Source organism: Xiphophorus hellerii, chromosome 22, assembly GCF_003331165.1.
Source record: "Xiphophorus hellerii strain 12219 chromosome 22, Xiphophorus_hellerii-4.1, whole genome shotgun sequence".
Taxonomy (NCBI): domain Eukaryota; kingdom Metazoa; phylum Chordata; class Actinopteri; order Cyprinodontiformes; family Poeciliidae; genus Xiphophorus; species Xiphophorus hellerii.
In genome coordinates this window covers 26,314,084-26,330,024 of record NC_045693.1, presented here as the reverse complement: position 1 = coordinate 26,330,024, position 15,941 = coordinate 26,314,084, and the positions used below count along the sequence as shown (strand labels likewise).

General features: G+C 45.2%; 1 protein-coding gene across 3 annotated transcripts in view; it reads right to left on the bottom strand.

Moving 5' to 3' along the window:
• birc6 (baculoviral IAP repeat containing 6) overlaps positions 1 to 15,941 on the bottom strand; it is a 78,222-nt gene that overhangs the window by 30,380 nt on the left and 31,901 nt on the right. For all 3 annotated transcript variants that reach the window (XM_032554054.1, XM_032554056.1, XM_032554055.1), the window contains exons 37-56: positions 15,674 to 15,877; positions 15,245 to 15,378; positions 14,677 to 14,830; positions 14,469 to 14,585; positions 13,432 to 13,592; positions 12,745 to 12,871; positions 12,556 to 12,666; positions 12,222 to 12,480; positions 11,580 to 12,151; positions 9,637 to 9,812; positions 9,442 to 9,538; positions 8,084 to 8,278; positions 7,783 to 7,983; positions 6,606 to 6,885; positions 5,289 to 5,545; positions 3,941 to 4,049; positions 3,533 to 3,763; positions 2,544 to 3,444; positions 2,316 to 2,459; positions 1,237 to 1,366 (exon numbers count right to left, since the gene is read on the bottom strand). In XM_032554054.1, coding sequence (XP_032409945.1) covers positions 1,237 to 1,366; positions 2,316 to 2,459; positions 2,544 to 3,444; positions 3,533 to 3,763; positions 3,941 to 4,049; positions 5,289 to 5,545; positions 6,606 to 6,885; positions 7,783 to 7,983; positions 8,084 to 8,278; positions 9,442 to 9,538; positions 9,637 to 9,812; positions 11,580 to 12,151; positions 12,222 to 12,480; positions 12,556 to 12,666; positions 12,745 to 12,871; positions 13,432 to 13,592; positions 14,469 to 14,585; positions 14,677 to 14,830; positions 15,245 to 15,378; positions 15,674 to 15,877 — 4,560 coding nt within the window. The remainder of the gene's footprint in view (positions 1 to 1,236; positions 1,367 to 2,315; positions 2,460 to 2,543; positions 3,445 to 3,532; positions 3,764 to 3,940; positions 4,050 to 5,288; positions 5,546 to 6,605; positions 6,886 to 7,782; positions 7,984 to 8,083; positions 8,279 to 9,441; positions 9,539 to 9,636; positions 9,813 to 11,579; positions 12,152 to 12,221; positions 12,481 to 12,555; positions 12,667 to 12,744; positions 12,872 to 13,431; positions 13,593 to 14,468; positions 14,586 to 14,676; positions 14,831 to 15,244; positions 15,379 to 15,673; positions 15,878 to 15,941) is intronic.

Sequence of the window (15,941 nt, the reverse complement as noted above, 5' to 3'; positions counted from 1 at the left end):
AAGTGGCTGAAAGGGAAATTATTTGAGATCTCCTGGACCAGGTTCGGTTCCCTCTCTTTTTTTCCAAAGCTTATTATTTAAAAGGATCCATGAGTAGTTGTAACAATAGACAATAGAAATTTTTATTTTAGATGTAAAAACAATACAGTAATAATACTGTAGGTTGTTTAGGTTGTATAAATTTTAGTAAAATATTGTCACACGAAAGTCGCCATGTTGTTCACGCTGCAAAGAATTCTGGGTAAATGATGTCTAATGGTCCAACTCCGCTAGACCCGTCCAGCCAAAGCAGCAATGAGTAACGTCAGTAAGTCTTTTTAAATTTGAACTGAAGCGCAATGAAATCAATTGGAATTGTAGGAATCTCAAGAGGTAATGAAGATGAGGAGGACCAAAAGGAAGAAGAGTACAGAGTTGGCTGTAGGAGCTGGTGTTTTGCTTCTGCTGCCACTTTCAGCTTCAACAATAAATGACACTTACCTCTGGTCAGAGAGTGTGATCCGGTAAGTATTTCTATAGACTGTGTCCAGTCGTGCCTTCATTTGGGGGTCTGTTAGCTTTTAAAAGAGTTTCCAGTGCTGTCCGTTTCTCAAAGCGTTTTCCGCTCCGGCAGCAGTGGGGTTTAGGCACTTTGTGGATAAAAACTGTCGGCACGGCATTTATTTTTAGCTTGTTTTAGGTAATAATTACCTGTCAGAGCCTTTGTCAGTTTTGCTCGTACAAATGACTCAAAGTCTTCTGGAGAGAAATGTTGAGACCACAAATGTAGATCCTTCGGAAGTTGTGTTCCACTGCACTCTTCTTTTTTTTGTGTGTGGGAAGAGATCCAGATTCACCTCCTTGTTTTTTTTTTTTATTATAACCAACAGTGACATAGTGTGGCATTATCTAAAACTGCACCAGTCAAATGGAATATGATAAACAACAACTCGGGTAAAGTTAGCCTTCCTGTGCTTACTCTGTAGATTTTAGTACAGAATGGACCAAAACACGTCATCAACCCATTGGGTGAAAAAAATGTCAACCTCCATGGATGAAAAAAAGATGTAAATTTTTGGAAGTAATTATGAGTCTTGATGCATCACATGCAGCAATTTTTTAGGTAAAAGGAAAATTACAACATGTTTAGGTCAACATGTTCAACTAATCTTGGATCCCTTTAATATCCGGAACAGATATGAACAGACAGACACAGAACAGTTTGATGATGTTGATGTTAGCTTTAGGATCACATACCAGACACCCGGTCGAGGACCTCAGCTAGTGTAGTAGAGATTGGCAGATGGAGGGTGCGGTACTTGTGGCCTGCTCCATACATGGGATGCTGAATCATGTGGCTGGTAGCGTTGATGCGACCTTTATATAACTGAGGAAAAAAGGACATGATGTTTTAGAAATGCTCTCTTTAAAAAGACATACTGCGAGACTTCATCTATATCATGGTTTCATCTGCAGCTGCAGAAACTAAGGAATTTAAGTTGGACATTTTCAGCATTTATCCAATACTGCCCTCTTGTGTTTACAACTAAACACAGGATCAATCAGTGGATCTGAAACAAGTTGGAATGTTGTTTGTCCAGAACAACATGAAAGGTAAAGTTCAACTGCTTTCAACTTTAAAGCAAATTAGCAGATGTTACAGCAGATTATAATTTAGTTTAGTTAGGAATGCAAGACGATCTGATAAATTTAAAGAGGCAGTATTACGTATATATTTCAGGCACAGTGACGTTTTATAGCACAATCAAGTAACTAAATTACTTTCAGTTGTTATAAAAATGTTATATTTATCAGATATAACTTAAAAGAACTTTGACTTCAAAATTTAACACCTCAAATTTGGGCTTGTCTTTGTAAAAAAACTCCTTTTTCTGAAACTTCCCCTTCGGAAAGTCATCATGTCGCTCCTCTATTAATCTTTTCACAGCAGATTTGCTGTTCCGTCAGGTGTTTGCTAATTGCTGCTGGCTAGTCTGAAGGAACTGAGTGGGAGAGTCATGGGGGAGGACAACTCTGAGGGGGAAGCTCTGAAGCTTGGAAACAGCAACTCTGAGGAGGAGCTGCACCTCAAAGGAGGCGTTAAGTCCAACCATGCGTTTTGGCAAGCACAATGGTTGCTACGGGAGATTAAAGGTTTTCTCAAACATGCATGAAAGAATCAAAGCAACACTCCAGGTATGATTTTAATAAGGGAATAACATTATAACATGATGTAAAGCTAAAAAAAAGTAAATTTTACATAATACTGCTCCTTTAAAGGTTCCCTGGACAACAGAAAGCGGTTACTGATCGGACAGCAGGAAGCGATTACTTACCGGGCAGGGGGACTGGAGGAAGACTGTGACTTTCTCATCCTCCAGCATGAGCTGCAGGAAGAGTCTTCGGATGAAGCCTGAGATATTTCTGGAGATAGGAACGTTGCCTCGTTGTGGAGCCGACTGGAAGAGTTCACACAGCACCTGCAGCCAGCAAACACACTCTTAGAATACACTGAGGGAAATTATCTGAGGATGAGGCCAAGACAGTGTGAAGCTGATACAGACCTGTGCCATGAGCCGCTGGTTGCTAGGGTGACAGGAGATGCACTGAAGGAAAAAAGCCACGGTTGCGTTCTCTAAAGCCGTTCGCTGCTGTGTGGTGAGACCCCCCGCCTGGCTGGATGACAGCTGGGAGAAATTAGACCCTGTTTGTGGTGCGTGGACTGGAGGTGGACCTGCAGCGGATCCAGTGGCCAGCGGCTGACAGCCAGCATTGGAAGCAGCACTGGGACGAGAACTTGGGCCAGCACTGGAACCAGCACTGGCGCTGGAGTGGCAGAGCAGGAAGAGCAGCGCTGTCCACAGAGGGTAGACCTCAGGCCCGCCGAGCCAGTCCTTCATCGCGTGGCTGTTGCCCACCTCTGTGAGGAAGCGCAGCACCGGAGCAGCCAGTTCAGCGGCCAGGGCCGTCCTGCCATGCTGGGACGGTGAGGGCGACGGCGAGTGGTAGTGGTGGTGGTGGCGCCTGTCAACTTGAGCGGCAGGCAGAGGGAGGTCGGCGCTGACTAGGAGTCCCACGCAGAACTGCACCAGGCTGCGCACCAGCAGCGAGGGCAGGCCCGAGTCCAGCAGCTGCTGGATAGCTCCTGGGGACTGGGAAGCGGCTGCCAGGGTGGTCAATTGGGACTCGGAAAGATTGACTGGGGGTCTGGCATGTTTTGAGTCATCCGTTAGTCCACTGGTGCTAGCGTTAGCGTCATGCTGCTTTTTCCCGTCGTCCGTCATGGCAAGTCGCCGCTGCTGGGCATGGGAGTGGCTGGCTGTCGGCACGGAGACGATCTTCATCCAGGACATGAGCAGGGTGAAGTAGCTGGGGTGAATATGACACATGGAGCACAGCAGGCTGTCCACAGCCTTCTTCAGCACGATGTTGCATGAGAGAGACATGGACCAGTTGAACAGGAGCCTGGAGGACAGAACGGAAAACAATGTGAGCCATGACAACTCTAAACTAGAACAGTGTGTGATCCAGCTGTCAGAAGAGCAGAACTGACTCAAAGAGTTCTCTGTTGAGCAGCCCAGGAAGATCGTAGTCAACAGGCAGCTCAAAGCTGTGCCACAAGATGGCTGCCACGCAGTGGAGGTGGGAGGGAGATGGCATGAGGAGGCCGTACTCTCTTGAGGAGGAGGAGGAGGAGCCGGCAGAAGCGTAACCTGCCAGAGCACTCATTTTATGACCTGCCACTCTGGACGAGTCGTACACCCAGTGCAGCAGAGCCTGGATCCTGGAAGGCACAAAAAACATCCAATCATGTTCATTCACAAGTTCAGGCACCGCAGAGAGAAACACCAGGATGTTTCTATTATTTCAGGTCTCTCTGAAGGATGTTCTCAAAGACCATTTCTCCTCAGGGTGAGAGAAACTAACGGGACAGAAAAGTGATGCTAGAAGTGGTCTGTACCTGTCTTTGGTTCCAGAGTCCTGCGTGGTTCCCAGCTGGTACAGAATGTCAATGGTGGAGTCAGAGGAAAGGCCATTCAGGCGTCCAAACAGCAGAGGACTGTTTAGATCTGTTCAAAACAAACACACAGCGCAAACATACACACAGAAAGGTTACACCTACAATGTACTAATTAAAAACAGAGATTATCCAGACTTGCACCGGGCTATCTCTCGGTTTATCAGGTTGTCGAGTTTCTGAAAAGTAACAATAATGTTGGCAGCGAAGTGCAGAAACCAGGAAGATGGGAGGGAAAACCCACTGGATCCACAGTGGTAAGGATCAAGGTCTGCTTAACAGCTTCAGAACTGCTCTATAACCATGACAACCACTCAACTCAGAGTAAAATTTCAGGGATAAGTGTTAAAAAGGATCAGTATGAAGCAGAAATATGTGAGGTCTTTCTAAAAGCTAATTCCTAGCTTGTGCAACACAATCTTGGACGGTAAGTCAGACTCACATTAACAAATGTTAAATCTCCACTCATGTTTATTTCTAACATAACTGCAAAAATGCATAATACATAACTTGCTTAAAGCAGCAGTATATAACTTTTCTAAAAAGATTTTTTCATATTTGTTAAAACATTTGTCATTACATTGTGACAGTATAACATGAGACAGATATTCTGAAAAAAATTAGCTCCTCTGCCTTCTTTTAGTACTCCAAGTGCTAACTAGAAACAACCAATCAGGGGCAGGTTGTGGGTGATAGCGCTGTCAATCATGCTTGTGTATGCATGTGCATCTATCCCTACACTGTTGTAGCTTCTTTCAGAGAGCAGAGCAAACCATGTCAAAGCTCTGCCTTATCTTGGAAAACATTAAGAGAATTAAAAAGTTCACAGAAGCTTCTAATAACTGGTAATTGTTGCTAAGAACCAGGGCTCTCTTCGGAATGCTCACACACTAGAATGAGACCAAAACATGTCACATCATCAATAAATGTAGGAAGAGTAACTCTACCATGTGATGAATGCACAGCCATGGCAACATACTCTGATGCAATTGTGCCTTTTCTAATATGAGGAATCTAGCATGATGAGTCCTCCAAATGAGAGAATTGAATAAGAAACCCACAGGAGTAAACACAACTGAATCCAGTTGGAAGTTGCCTGAAGACAAAGTGAGGCTTATGAAGAAACATTTCTCCTTCTGAACAGAAATAGAATAACAAAAAAAGCTCACTGAGGCAAGGCTAGAGAACCAGCAGCATCATCACTGAGGACAACAGGAGCTGGTTCTGATTATTTACACGGTGTGAATATTTAGTCAGTGAATACATCAATGTGGCGGTTGTGTGGACTCACTTGCAGGGTCTGTGCCACAGGCAGCACAGTTCCTCAGCAGAATGTCTATGAGTTTGAGTCCGATTCTCGTGGACTGCAGTCCTATTTTGACCAGTACTGCCTCGATGTTGGGGGAGTGCATGCCGCAGTAGGGAGACATGAGCAGAGCAGCACAGGTCTGCAGCAGGTTGGCTGTGGGTGCTGCAGCACTGGCCATCATGGCCTCCAGGTCCCCAACATGAGTCAGGCAGTGATGGAGCAGGCGGAGCCACCCGATGCTGAGGAGGCAGAGAGGGGATGTCTCAACTACAGATGTGCCGATCCTCTTTTTTCATACCAATACTAAGTTTTAGTATCAGCCGATATCGATCCAATACAGAACATTAGTGCTGAATTGGATTAAAGCGTTTCTTTTTTAAAATGCAGACATAACCTGAACTACAAATTCATTTCATAACTCTGCACCAGAGCAGCATACTTAAATACATCAATAGATTCGCAAACTAGGTCAAACATGTAAAAATAACACAACTTTAATTTGTTCAGTCAGTGCAATTACTACTTGTTTTACAGCCAATGTAAAACAAGTAGTAAAGCAGTGGTCCCGGCATCCTGCATGTTTTAGTTCTCTCCCTGGTGGTAGTAACAACCTTTTCAGCAGGTCAATGTTTTTCTTAGGCTTTCTAATGAGCCATCATTATATCCAGGTGCGTTAAACCAGGGAAAGAACTAAAACATGCAGGATGGCGGCCCTCGAGGACCCACTTTGGCCACCACTGTAGTAAAGAAACTGATGAAAACAAAAGGTTGACTACCTTGGTCTAACACAGGGGTGGGCAAGTCCAGGCCTCGAGGGCCGGTCTCCTGCAACTTTTAGATGTATCTCTACTTCAACACACCTGAGTCAAATAATGAGGTCATTAGCAGGACTCTGGAGAACTTCACTGCACTTAGGAGGTGATTCAGCTTTTGGATTCAAGTGTGTTGGACCAGGGAGACATCTAAGAGTTGCAGGACACCGGCCCTCAAGGACCAGGATTGCCCACCCCTGGTCTAACATGAAATATAAACAGTGACAAACCTGCTTTCAAATGGTTCAAAAGACCAATTAGGAATTTTAAATTTGATAACTAAAGTGTGACATCGCTCGGAGCACAACGCATAGAATAAGACTAAATAGATCTGCCTTGACAGATCGGGCACATTGTCACCAATGCACAATCCAAACATTTTTCAATATCGGGATTAATACAGATTTTAATATCGGATCGGTGCACCTCTAGTCTCAACATAAGCTGCTTTACACCCAGACAGACTTATTGAGGCAGCAGTGTGTACCTGGTTTTAGAGACCTGGTCCTCAGAGGGCAGAAAGGGGTTGTTGACCGTAGCAGAGGAGGTATTGCCAAACGCCGTCAGCCCCAGCAGTTTGATCTGAGAAAGCCCCAGGGTGCTGGCGTCCCGCGGCCGGTGGAGCCTCAGGCACACCGCGGACGCCACTTCGGCCTTCACCAGCTGGATCTTTATGTAGGTAAGGCCGCTGGTGAGGACCGGTGTAGAAAGAGGCAACATGTTGACCCCGTCTGCACTGATCTCCACGGAGACGGAAGACGGGCAGGCTGAACAGAGGGAAAAAGAACAATAACCCCAAGTTTTTCTTCTAGTGACAGGAAAAAACATGTACTGATTCAATGTATACAACATGCTGTATACACTGAGTTATTACTATTATTATTAATATTATAAGGTTTCCCCAGTGTATTATAAGCCTGGCAGGCCAGCAGGCTTTACTTGCCACCCCCCACCAGGCTAAGCAATGCTTGTTTTTGTTTTTGTTATTTATTTATTTTTTTCCCCCTAACATAAGCCAACTCCAAGCCTCTTTACTGTGCTGAGTATTTCACTGGCAGAGCAGAATAGTTCCTGAAAGATGGGTTTATAGTTTATGCATTGAACATGGTATAAAGCCGGGAGCACACCAATCACACCGCTGGCACCTCTGCATGTTGGCTGTATGGCGCACTATCGCAGCTGGATCTCTAAAGCTTTCCTCGGCGCGAATTGTGCGTGCCGCCTTTCACTTAAACTGGATACAGTATATATGTTTATACTGTATAAACATTTATATCAACCCCCTGTGAGAACTCATGTTTCTTTGGAGAACTCTACATCAAGGTATGAGTCATGTTTTAAAGTCACCGTGTTTGCTCTGCGCAGCTCAATGTAACCTGCAAATATAGGTACCTGTTTAGAGGCGCGCGTTAAGCATGCAGTGAGAATGGTCTATCTGTGTGAACAAAGAATTATGTGCGGAGTGTGCGTTTACATCTCAACACCAAATTATATTGCTTGCCCAAGCTAATTTTTATAACTTCTAACATTATTTAAAACCAAAACACAGCAGGCTACTGGTGGACTGCCCTAGCGCCACTACCACCGGGCTTAGAAGGTTTTCTGGGGGATACCCTCTATTATTATTGTTACTAATTATTATTGTTGACTGGAGTCCAACTCACTGGCCAGAGAAGCTAGATGAGGCTGGATGTGGACCTCCTTGAGCAGCACAGCAGCAGGAAGGTGGATGGTGAGGTCACACCACGCCTCCTCTGGCAAGAAGATATAGGACCAGGCAGCTGAGCGTGCCCGGCGGTGGGGGGGCGTGGCCTGAAGGAGAACCTCTGCCGGTTGTGCAGTGGGGCTGCTGGATGTGATGGTGCCTAGGGACGGATAAACACAATCAGAGGCTCATTAGATATAACCTGTAAGGTGTAGAACCTGTCGTCTGCCTGATGTGGCACACAGTCAGATAAAACGTACCTAAGGGAGCAAAGTTGTGGAGTCCTTCAGCGTTGTCTGGCTCTGACGTCATCACCCTGGACTTAAGGTTACCGTCGGCAGTTTTCCCAGGACCAGAGTCCAAGAACTTCATGATGGTGGACACCATACTGCGTGCAGTGTTCACAATGGCTCTGGTGCTCGTCACCATGTTGTTACAGATCAACTGTACACCTCCTGAAGAGAGAGAAGAAACTTGATTATTACTAAGGTTGTCATCGTTAATGCATATGATTAATCTGAAAATTTTAGTGCAAATTCATCTATCTATTTTGACCTAAAAGTCTCTCCTACTGAGTTACCCGGTTCACAGCAGCGTGTTATGGAAGTGACGCACAAGGAGCGACTGACAGTAGCGAGAGATACGTTTTCAGCGACAGAAGACAGCAAAAGTTGTTTAAAATCTTCAACCTTTTTGTGTTTCGTTGTTAGTCCACGTGTGCACATCTATGTGTACACATCTATGTGTACAAGTTCGAAATTTCACATGGTCGAAATGGGTTTTCTCCGCAGGGTGTCTGGGCTCTCCCTTAGAGATAGGGTGAGAAGCTCAGTCATCCAGGAGAGACTCAGAGTAGAGCCGCTGCTCCTTCACGTCGAGAGGAGCCAGTTGAGGTGGCTCGGGCATCTGATCAGGATGCCTCCCGGATGCCTCCCTGGTGAGGTGCTCCGGGCACGTCCCAACGGGAGGAGGCCCCGGGGAAGACCCTGGAGGGACTATGTCTCTCGGCTGGCCTGGGAACGCCTTGGGATTCCCCCGGAGGAGATAGAAGAAGTAGCTGGGGAGAGGAAAGTCTGGGCCTCCCTTCTGAAGCTGCTACCCACGCAACCTGACCCCGGATAAAGCGGAAGAAAATGGATGGATAGATGGTGCGTACAGTGGCGGGCAGTTGCCCAGGTTGGCATCGGAAATGGGTGTGGCATTGAAGAACTAGAAAATAAAATCCAACTCATCTGTCAGTTTTCCCTGAACAGGTTTTCTACTTCCTGTATGCATGCATGCAAAAAATAAATAAATAAATCTGACAATTGCTTCCATTTTAATTGGCTGGAGAGCGGCAGGAGTTATTTGCACAGCTGCGTGGATATTTATATTTCAGGCTTACAAGGATAAGCATAGTGATTGATCCTGATTAATCACAGGGTCAGAGTGTGATTAATCTCATTAATTCTTTTAATCAATTGACATGACTATTTTTTAACATTTATGGACCTCCAAAATAAAATGACAATATTTACCACGAACCACTGTGGCTAATAATCTGCTGTGGCTGATTATTGTGGCAATAACCAGCCACAATCTGATGGTTAAAGAAGAAACTACATATGTGAACACCCACCCATGTCATGGAAAGCCTTGAGAGCTTCACTGGTGTCCAACACTCGCAGGATGAACCACAGAAGAGGCTCGGACAGCTGGCAGGTGGAGAGAGACCCCTACCATTAAACAAACAGAGACCCAGTAAGGTTTGCCTCACTCTATTTTCGAAAAGCTCATTTCGACAGCTGAAGCAGCAGCAGACGGCCAGTTGTACCTGTCTGCCCATGTACCCGCAGGCCATGTACGTCAGAATGGGCTGCAGCATGACCTGCACTGAGCTGGCCCTCTTGCTCAGAGTGGTGAGGATGGTGAAAAGGCCATCGCCCACTGAGATGGCATCCAGACCTCCGTGGAAGTTCTCATGTTTGGTAAGATGGAGACCGCTGGCACCTGGAGGAAAGACACCAGCATTTGGGTCAAGAGTTTTTATCATCATCATCATCATCAACACACTCAATATGTTGAGCTGCTAAATTTCAGAATTCTCATATTGTTTAATTAAAAACACTTCCACAGGGATGCACCAATCCAATATTAATGTTTGTATCTTTATAGATATATATATTTTAAAAAAATCTAGATCAGGTATCAGTGACTGTTAGAATAATTATCTAATTTCATTTACTTGTGAGTTTATTTGAAAGGTTATGTTTTCATATTATTATTTGATGTTACTTGACTTCTTTTCTTCTGTGAAATACTATTAACCATTTGTAGGATGTTTGCCTGGAGGCTAGAGACTTTGCACATTCCTGTGTTATCAGCTTCCATCTGTAACTGATTAGTTGTGGTCAACCATGCCCTTTTAAGGGCATGCCCACAGAAGGTTTCAGGACACCCTGTAGAAAAAGGTCATTGGTCAAATTCTTTGTGTGACTATGTGAGAAGGCCCAACCTCCTTCCTTGTATTTTCTAATAAAGCCAAATGCAGAGAAAGATCTGGCAGAGTTGATCCCAGACAGTGTTTTACAGCGATTTGTCGCGTCTCGGATCTTCCCTCCTATTCTGCAGAAAAGACAATCACGACTGGTCTGAATCCTTGCTAGATAGGAATTACAATAAACCTATCAGTGACAATGTACCCAATCCATAAGAGTAGATGTATTCGGTCTAATTCTATGTTTTGTGCTCTAGGGCAGTGGTCCCCAACCGTGGACCAATTGGTCCCGGGCCGCATAAGAAATAATTAAATATTTCCGTTTTATGTGTTATCTAAGTCTGGAGGATCTTTTATTTTGAAAATCCTTTAACGGGATTCTCTCGGTTACGTCTTGCGCTCCAACGTTGAGCCCACAGGCAGCAAAATGAGTAAGAAACAGATCAAGTGTCTTTGGAAAGTTTTTTTTGCAAAGGGGAAAAGGCCCAGAGAAGAGACAGGAGAATGGATTTATCCCGGCAGGTGATTCCCACGTTCCAAGCTCTGTATGATATGGTGACCTGCTCGTTAATGAAGCAATGAAGCCTTGAAACTGCTTCGCCACTAGAGACCAAGCACCCTGTGCATAAGCAACACTAACAATAAATAAATAAATAAATAAATAAATAAATAAATAAATAAAAGACATGCAGTAGCCTTAACTAACCCCCCCCCCCGGGCAACAGTAAAATTGCCAAGTCTTGACCGGTTCGCGGCAATAAAAAGGTTGGGGACCACTACTCTAGGGGACATAGTGCTTTACTAATTATTTTACATTGTATTTAAAATTACTAACTGCGCTTTGTGAACCGTTTGAGAGAAGTTTTGTTGCAGTTTATTTTTGCCAGTTTCAGTTTATTTATTTTCCATTGGTTCTTCTACTCCTGATTGCACTGGCTGAACAAATTAAAGTTGAGTTGTTTTTACATGTTTGACCAGGTTTATGAAGGTATTTGTGTATTTACGTGTGCTGTACTGGTGCAGAGTTATCGAATAAATTTGAAAATCAGTACCTTTATGTCTGTGTTTTAGAAAAAGAAACGTCGTAAGTTAATTTAGCACTGTTTTTCTGTGTCAGATCGGTTAAGCCGATACAATACCTCAACTCAGATATCGGTAGTGAAAAAACTGGATCGGTGCATCCCTAATAGAAAGCAAAACAAAGCAGGTGAAGATGCTGATCTAGTTTGACGAAGCTGACAGAAAGTGAAAGTAGTGTGATGACTGAATAGAAGGCTCACCGATGATCATCGCCATGGCACTGCTGTTGCACTGACCCAACGCTGACAAGATCTGGCTCATTATCTGCTGGTTAGCTAGCACCAGGTCAGCCACGCCAGCAGGGGGCCCGGGACTGGACGAAACTCCTCCCGCCACGCTCTCCTTGCTTCCACAGACCTTCTCCTCATCTGAGACGCTGCTGTCGGCAGCACCGCTGCCAACCGGCGGCAGCCGGCCACTGAACTCGCGGTCCCCTGACAGAGGAAGCTGCACTAGCACGTTCACCAGTTTCAGCAGGTTGAACATGAGCTGGTCGCGCGTAGTTTCCCCACACACGGCCTTGGCGTCTCCAGGTCGGATGATGTTGGCAAACAGACCTCCGAAGCAGGCGCGGGCCCCCACGGAGCTGTCAGAGCCACTGCGGGACACCACCTTGTCTGAGCACGTGATGTAGTGGTGAACTAGGAACGTGATGGACTCCAGGACGGAGGAAATGGTAGACACGGACACCACCTCGAAGTTCTGCTCCAGGGTAAAGTCCAACAGCTTGACCTGGGCATCCAGAGGACCCTGACCCGACTGGAACGGACCCCTGCGGAGCCAGCACAATCCGTCAGCTGCACCTCTTAAACTCTGATTGAGCTGATTTGCCTGAAGCTCACCTCTCAGTGGACAGGATGTGGATGAGCTTCAGGAGGAACTCGCTGAACATCTGGGGGCAGGTGGAGGACAGGTGGACCTGCAGGCGGCTCAGGAACTCATGCATGGCCTGTGTGGCGGTGGGGCCCACCTGGGAGCTATGCTGACTGGTCCCATTGGTGCTACTGCTGGACAGGAAGCGCACCAGCACATGGACAAGGGTGGGATCTGACACCATCTGCTGGGCCGTGCTGTCCTGGCAGTTCAGCACGCTGATGGAGGCTGGAGGCAGAAACACAGTTTTAACACACACACACACACACACACATCCTCCTGCAATGTGAGGGCCTCACTGACCAGAGCTCGGCATGTTGGTCATCAGGGTGAGGGAGTGTAGCACCAGGCACCATGTTCTCAGGGAGGTGCTGGGGTACCAGGCCAGCACCGAGATGAAGCTGCTGACAGAGGCTGCACACACACATACGTTAAACACACTTACAGAAACAGTAAAGCAATCTGAGACGGCTGGGGGGTTTAAGAGCCCACCTTGGTTGAGTGGGATGGTGGGCACCCGGCTGGCGTTGAAGAGGAAAATATCTGATCCGCTGTCTTCACTGCCACCAGAACACGTGTTTAGACTGAGCGTTAGCCACAACTGCAGCAGCGACTCCAGCTAGGAGGAGAACACACACATTTCACCTGGCTGCTCCTTATTATAAACACTCACTAAGCTCATCGCTTCTCCAACTCGAATGATAAAAAATGCCGTCTCAGGGTTTCCCTCAATGCATTTTAAGCCTGGTGGGTCACCAGGTTTAACTTGTGCCCCCACCAGGCTTAGCATTGTTAATTTGTTTTAGTTTTTTTTTTATGATAGCCTCTTTCTAAAGATTAATAGTTGGTGTTTAGGTATTAATCTTCCAGTCTTCCAATAATGCATAACTATCAAGTGATATTTTCAAATTTCATGACAAATATAAATATGTGTTACGTCAGACACATGGGAGGCAGCTGGATGACTGCCCTATCGCCCCAAACACCGGGCTAAGAAACCCTGTATCTTGTTTACTAAAGCGCTTTACTGGTGTAAATATCTCAAAAGCCCTGAAAAGAAGAAACCTGAAGAGGAACTTGCAGGACTACATTTCCAAACAGATTCTCTGCTTCAAATGTCCTGGATATACTGAGCTACCAGACAGGCAGAAGGGACGGAGCATCTTTAGAGTCAGTCACCTGTACATGGTGGACCTGCAGCATGGAGAACAGCTTGTTGAAGCAGTTACTCAGAATGGGAACGGAGGAGGGCTGGACGGTGGGGCCGCTGCAGGGTGGGGAGCCCCCGCTGTGGAATGCTCTGAGCAGGGAGTCATCGGTACCATTGGCAGGCTGGGTGACTGCAACACAAACACACAAAGTCCTCATGTAGAACACAGAGCATGGTGCCACACTAACACAACTATGGCTTCCTGTTTTTTCCCCAGAGGACAACATTTTGAGCCTTCTGCTGTGTTTATAAGTAACAAAGATAAAGGGACAGTGATTTCCATGTGGGAAGAGCTGAAGCAATGAATAAGATCAAGGTGAAGTTCTTAACAAATCCTTTCTTCTTCAGAGCCAGACTGCAAACAGAAAGCCAGCAGCAGCAGGTCAACAACAACAGGCGTGACTCTGGGATCCAGCAACATCCAGCAAAATAATTTCTTCATGAAACTTGAGTAAAAATTATGTTAAAAAATACATCAGGGGCCCTGAGCTCTTTCCTCAATTATAGGGAACAACTTTATTTAAAAATACTTCAACTCCAAATGAAAATAAAGTGGTCTGACTCCCACTTATCTAAGTTTACTCAACGAGTGATTATAGAGGATTATGATAATAGCTAAAGGTAGGAAGGATCTCCTTCAGCAGTCTGTATCACAGGGAATAATAACCAAGTCTCTGACTGAAGACACTTTGTTACTGTATCACAGTCTTATAAAGAGAATGATCTGGGTTGTTCATGATGTTCTTCACTTTTGGAATCATCCCTCTTTGTACTATCAGGTCATCTTCAGAACAGAACCAGAACCTTCTTTACCAGGTTGTGGAGCCTTTCTAAGTCCCTGGTTCTGATGCTGCTGCCCCAACAGATTAGATGATTCTCTACAGACTTATAGAAGATCTGAAGTACCCTGCTGAAAACACTAAACGCTCAAAACTTCCTCAGAACCAGTCTGCTCTGTTCAAATCTAATAAAATAGTTAAAGAAAAAACAACATTGAGCTTCTTACTTGTAGATGAACTGGAACTTAGAGCTTGTAGAATGGAGTCAGCCTGTAAAGTTGCCATCATTTTCAGCATCAGCTCAGCCTGCTGCTCCAGGCCAACTTCAAGTCGGGCATCCAGCGCTGTGAAACGAGAGACCGAGCATTTAGCCTAAGCTTGGATGGAAGCTATTATGAAAAGTAAAGCCGATGCTGAACAAAAGGAGAGGTTCACCTTGAGACACAGAGACCGACACACACTGAGAGGCTGGCTTTTCAGGGGCAACCAAAGGTTTGGATACCGGAATCCCAACCCCTCCGATGTAAGGGTTGTACCCGTATGTTCCATAGTCAGCACCCCAGTAGTCATACCAGGTGCTGCTTATAGGCTGAGAGTAGATTAAAAAAAACACAAGGACAATTTATTACTCACAAATACAACGTAACAACAACTGATTCAAGTTATTACTGGACAGCTGGGGCTGAACAGCACTTCAACCAGAAGAACGTAATTTTACTGAAATGTCATATTCTGCAATGCAAATAAGAAAGGAAGGACAACAAATAATGGAATTGGGAATAACATCTTGAAGTACAAATATTTTCCCAGTCTTTTATTTGTTTATGCATTCGTACCCAGACCTCAATATTACAATTAAATCTGATACTTTTCTAAATGACAGTCTTGGATAAGTCATTTCAAGGTTAACTGATGGGCAAATAAGAAACCTTTGGCATTTTAAGCTTTTACACTGATGATAGGTGAAAGAAAATGAAAGAACAAAAGTATAGAATCAACATACCTTAAATACTTTGGCAGCGAGAGGATCTTTTTCCAAATCAATATCTAAAGGATCAATATCAACATCCATGAGGTCTTGTAGCAAGTCAAAGTCTATGTCTTTATCTTTTTCCAAAGATGACAGAGGTGGAGCACCTTTGGATAATAAAATGATATTTAGTATTACTAGGTTAATGCAAGAAAACATTTAAGCAACAAACACTTTGAGCCACTTTTAACAGCAACACAGCAAACCTAACTGAAAAACTGTCAATGCCATAGTAACAAGCTCGATCTACAGTAAGTGATAAACTCACATTTATAGTATTTATAGTATAGTAAAGTGGAAAATGTATTCCAAAACCTTTCATAGTGCAATACCAAAATATCTGGGTTTAACAGTAATACTGCTGTGGGACGTGTGGTGAGCGGATAGAGGGGCCCCACATACTCTGGAACACGGTGGAGGTCCCTGTGGTCCCTGCGATGATGTCTGGCACCAGAGCTTCATCGATGGTCTCCACCAGGGGAATGGTGGAAGGCTGGGCCAAAGAGTCGTCCGAGTCTGCCACGGCTGAGGAAGATGACGCCCCTGCCTCCTCACCCACAACCACCTCTTCCATGGCATCCAGAGAGCCCGGAGACATCAGTTCACCTTGGGTCAGAACGACAAGGTCAGAAGCTGAACCTGCTTCGTACCCTGAACTGAGAAACCCCTC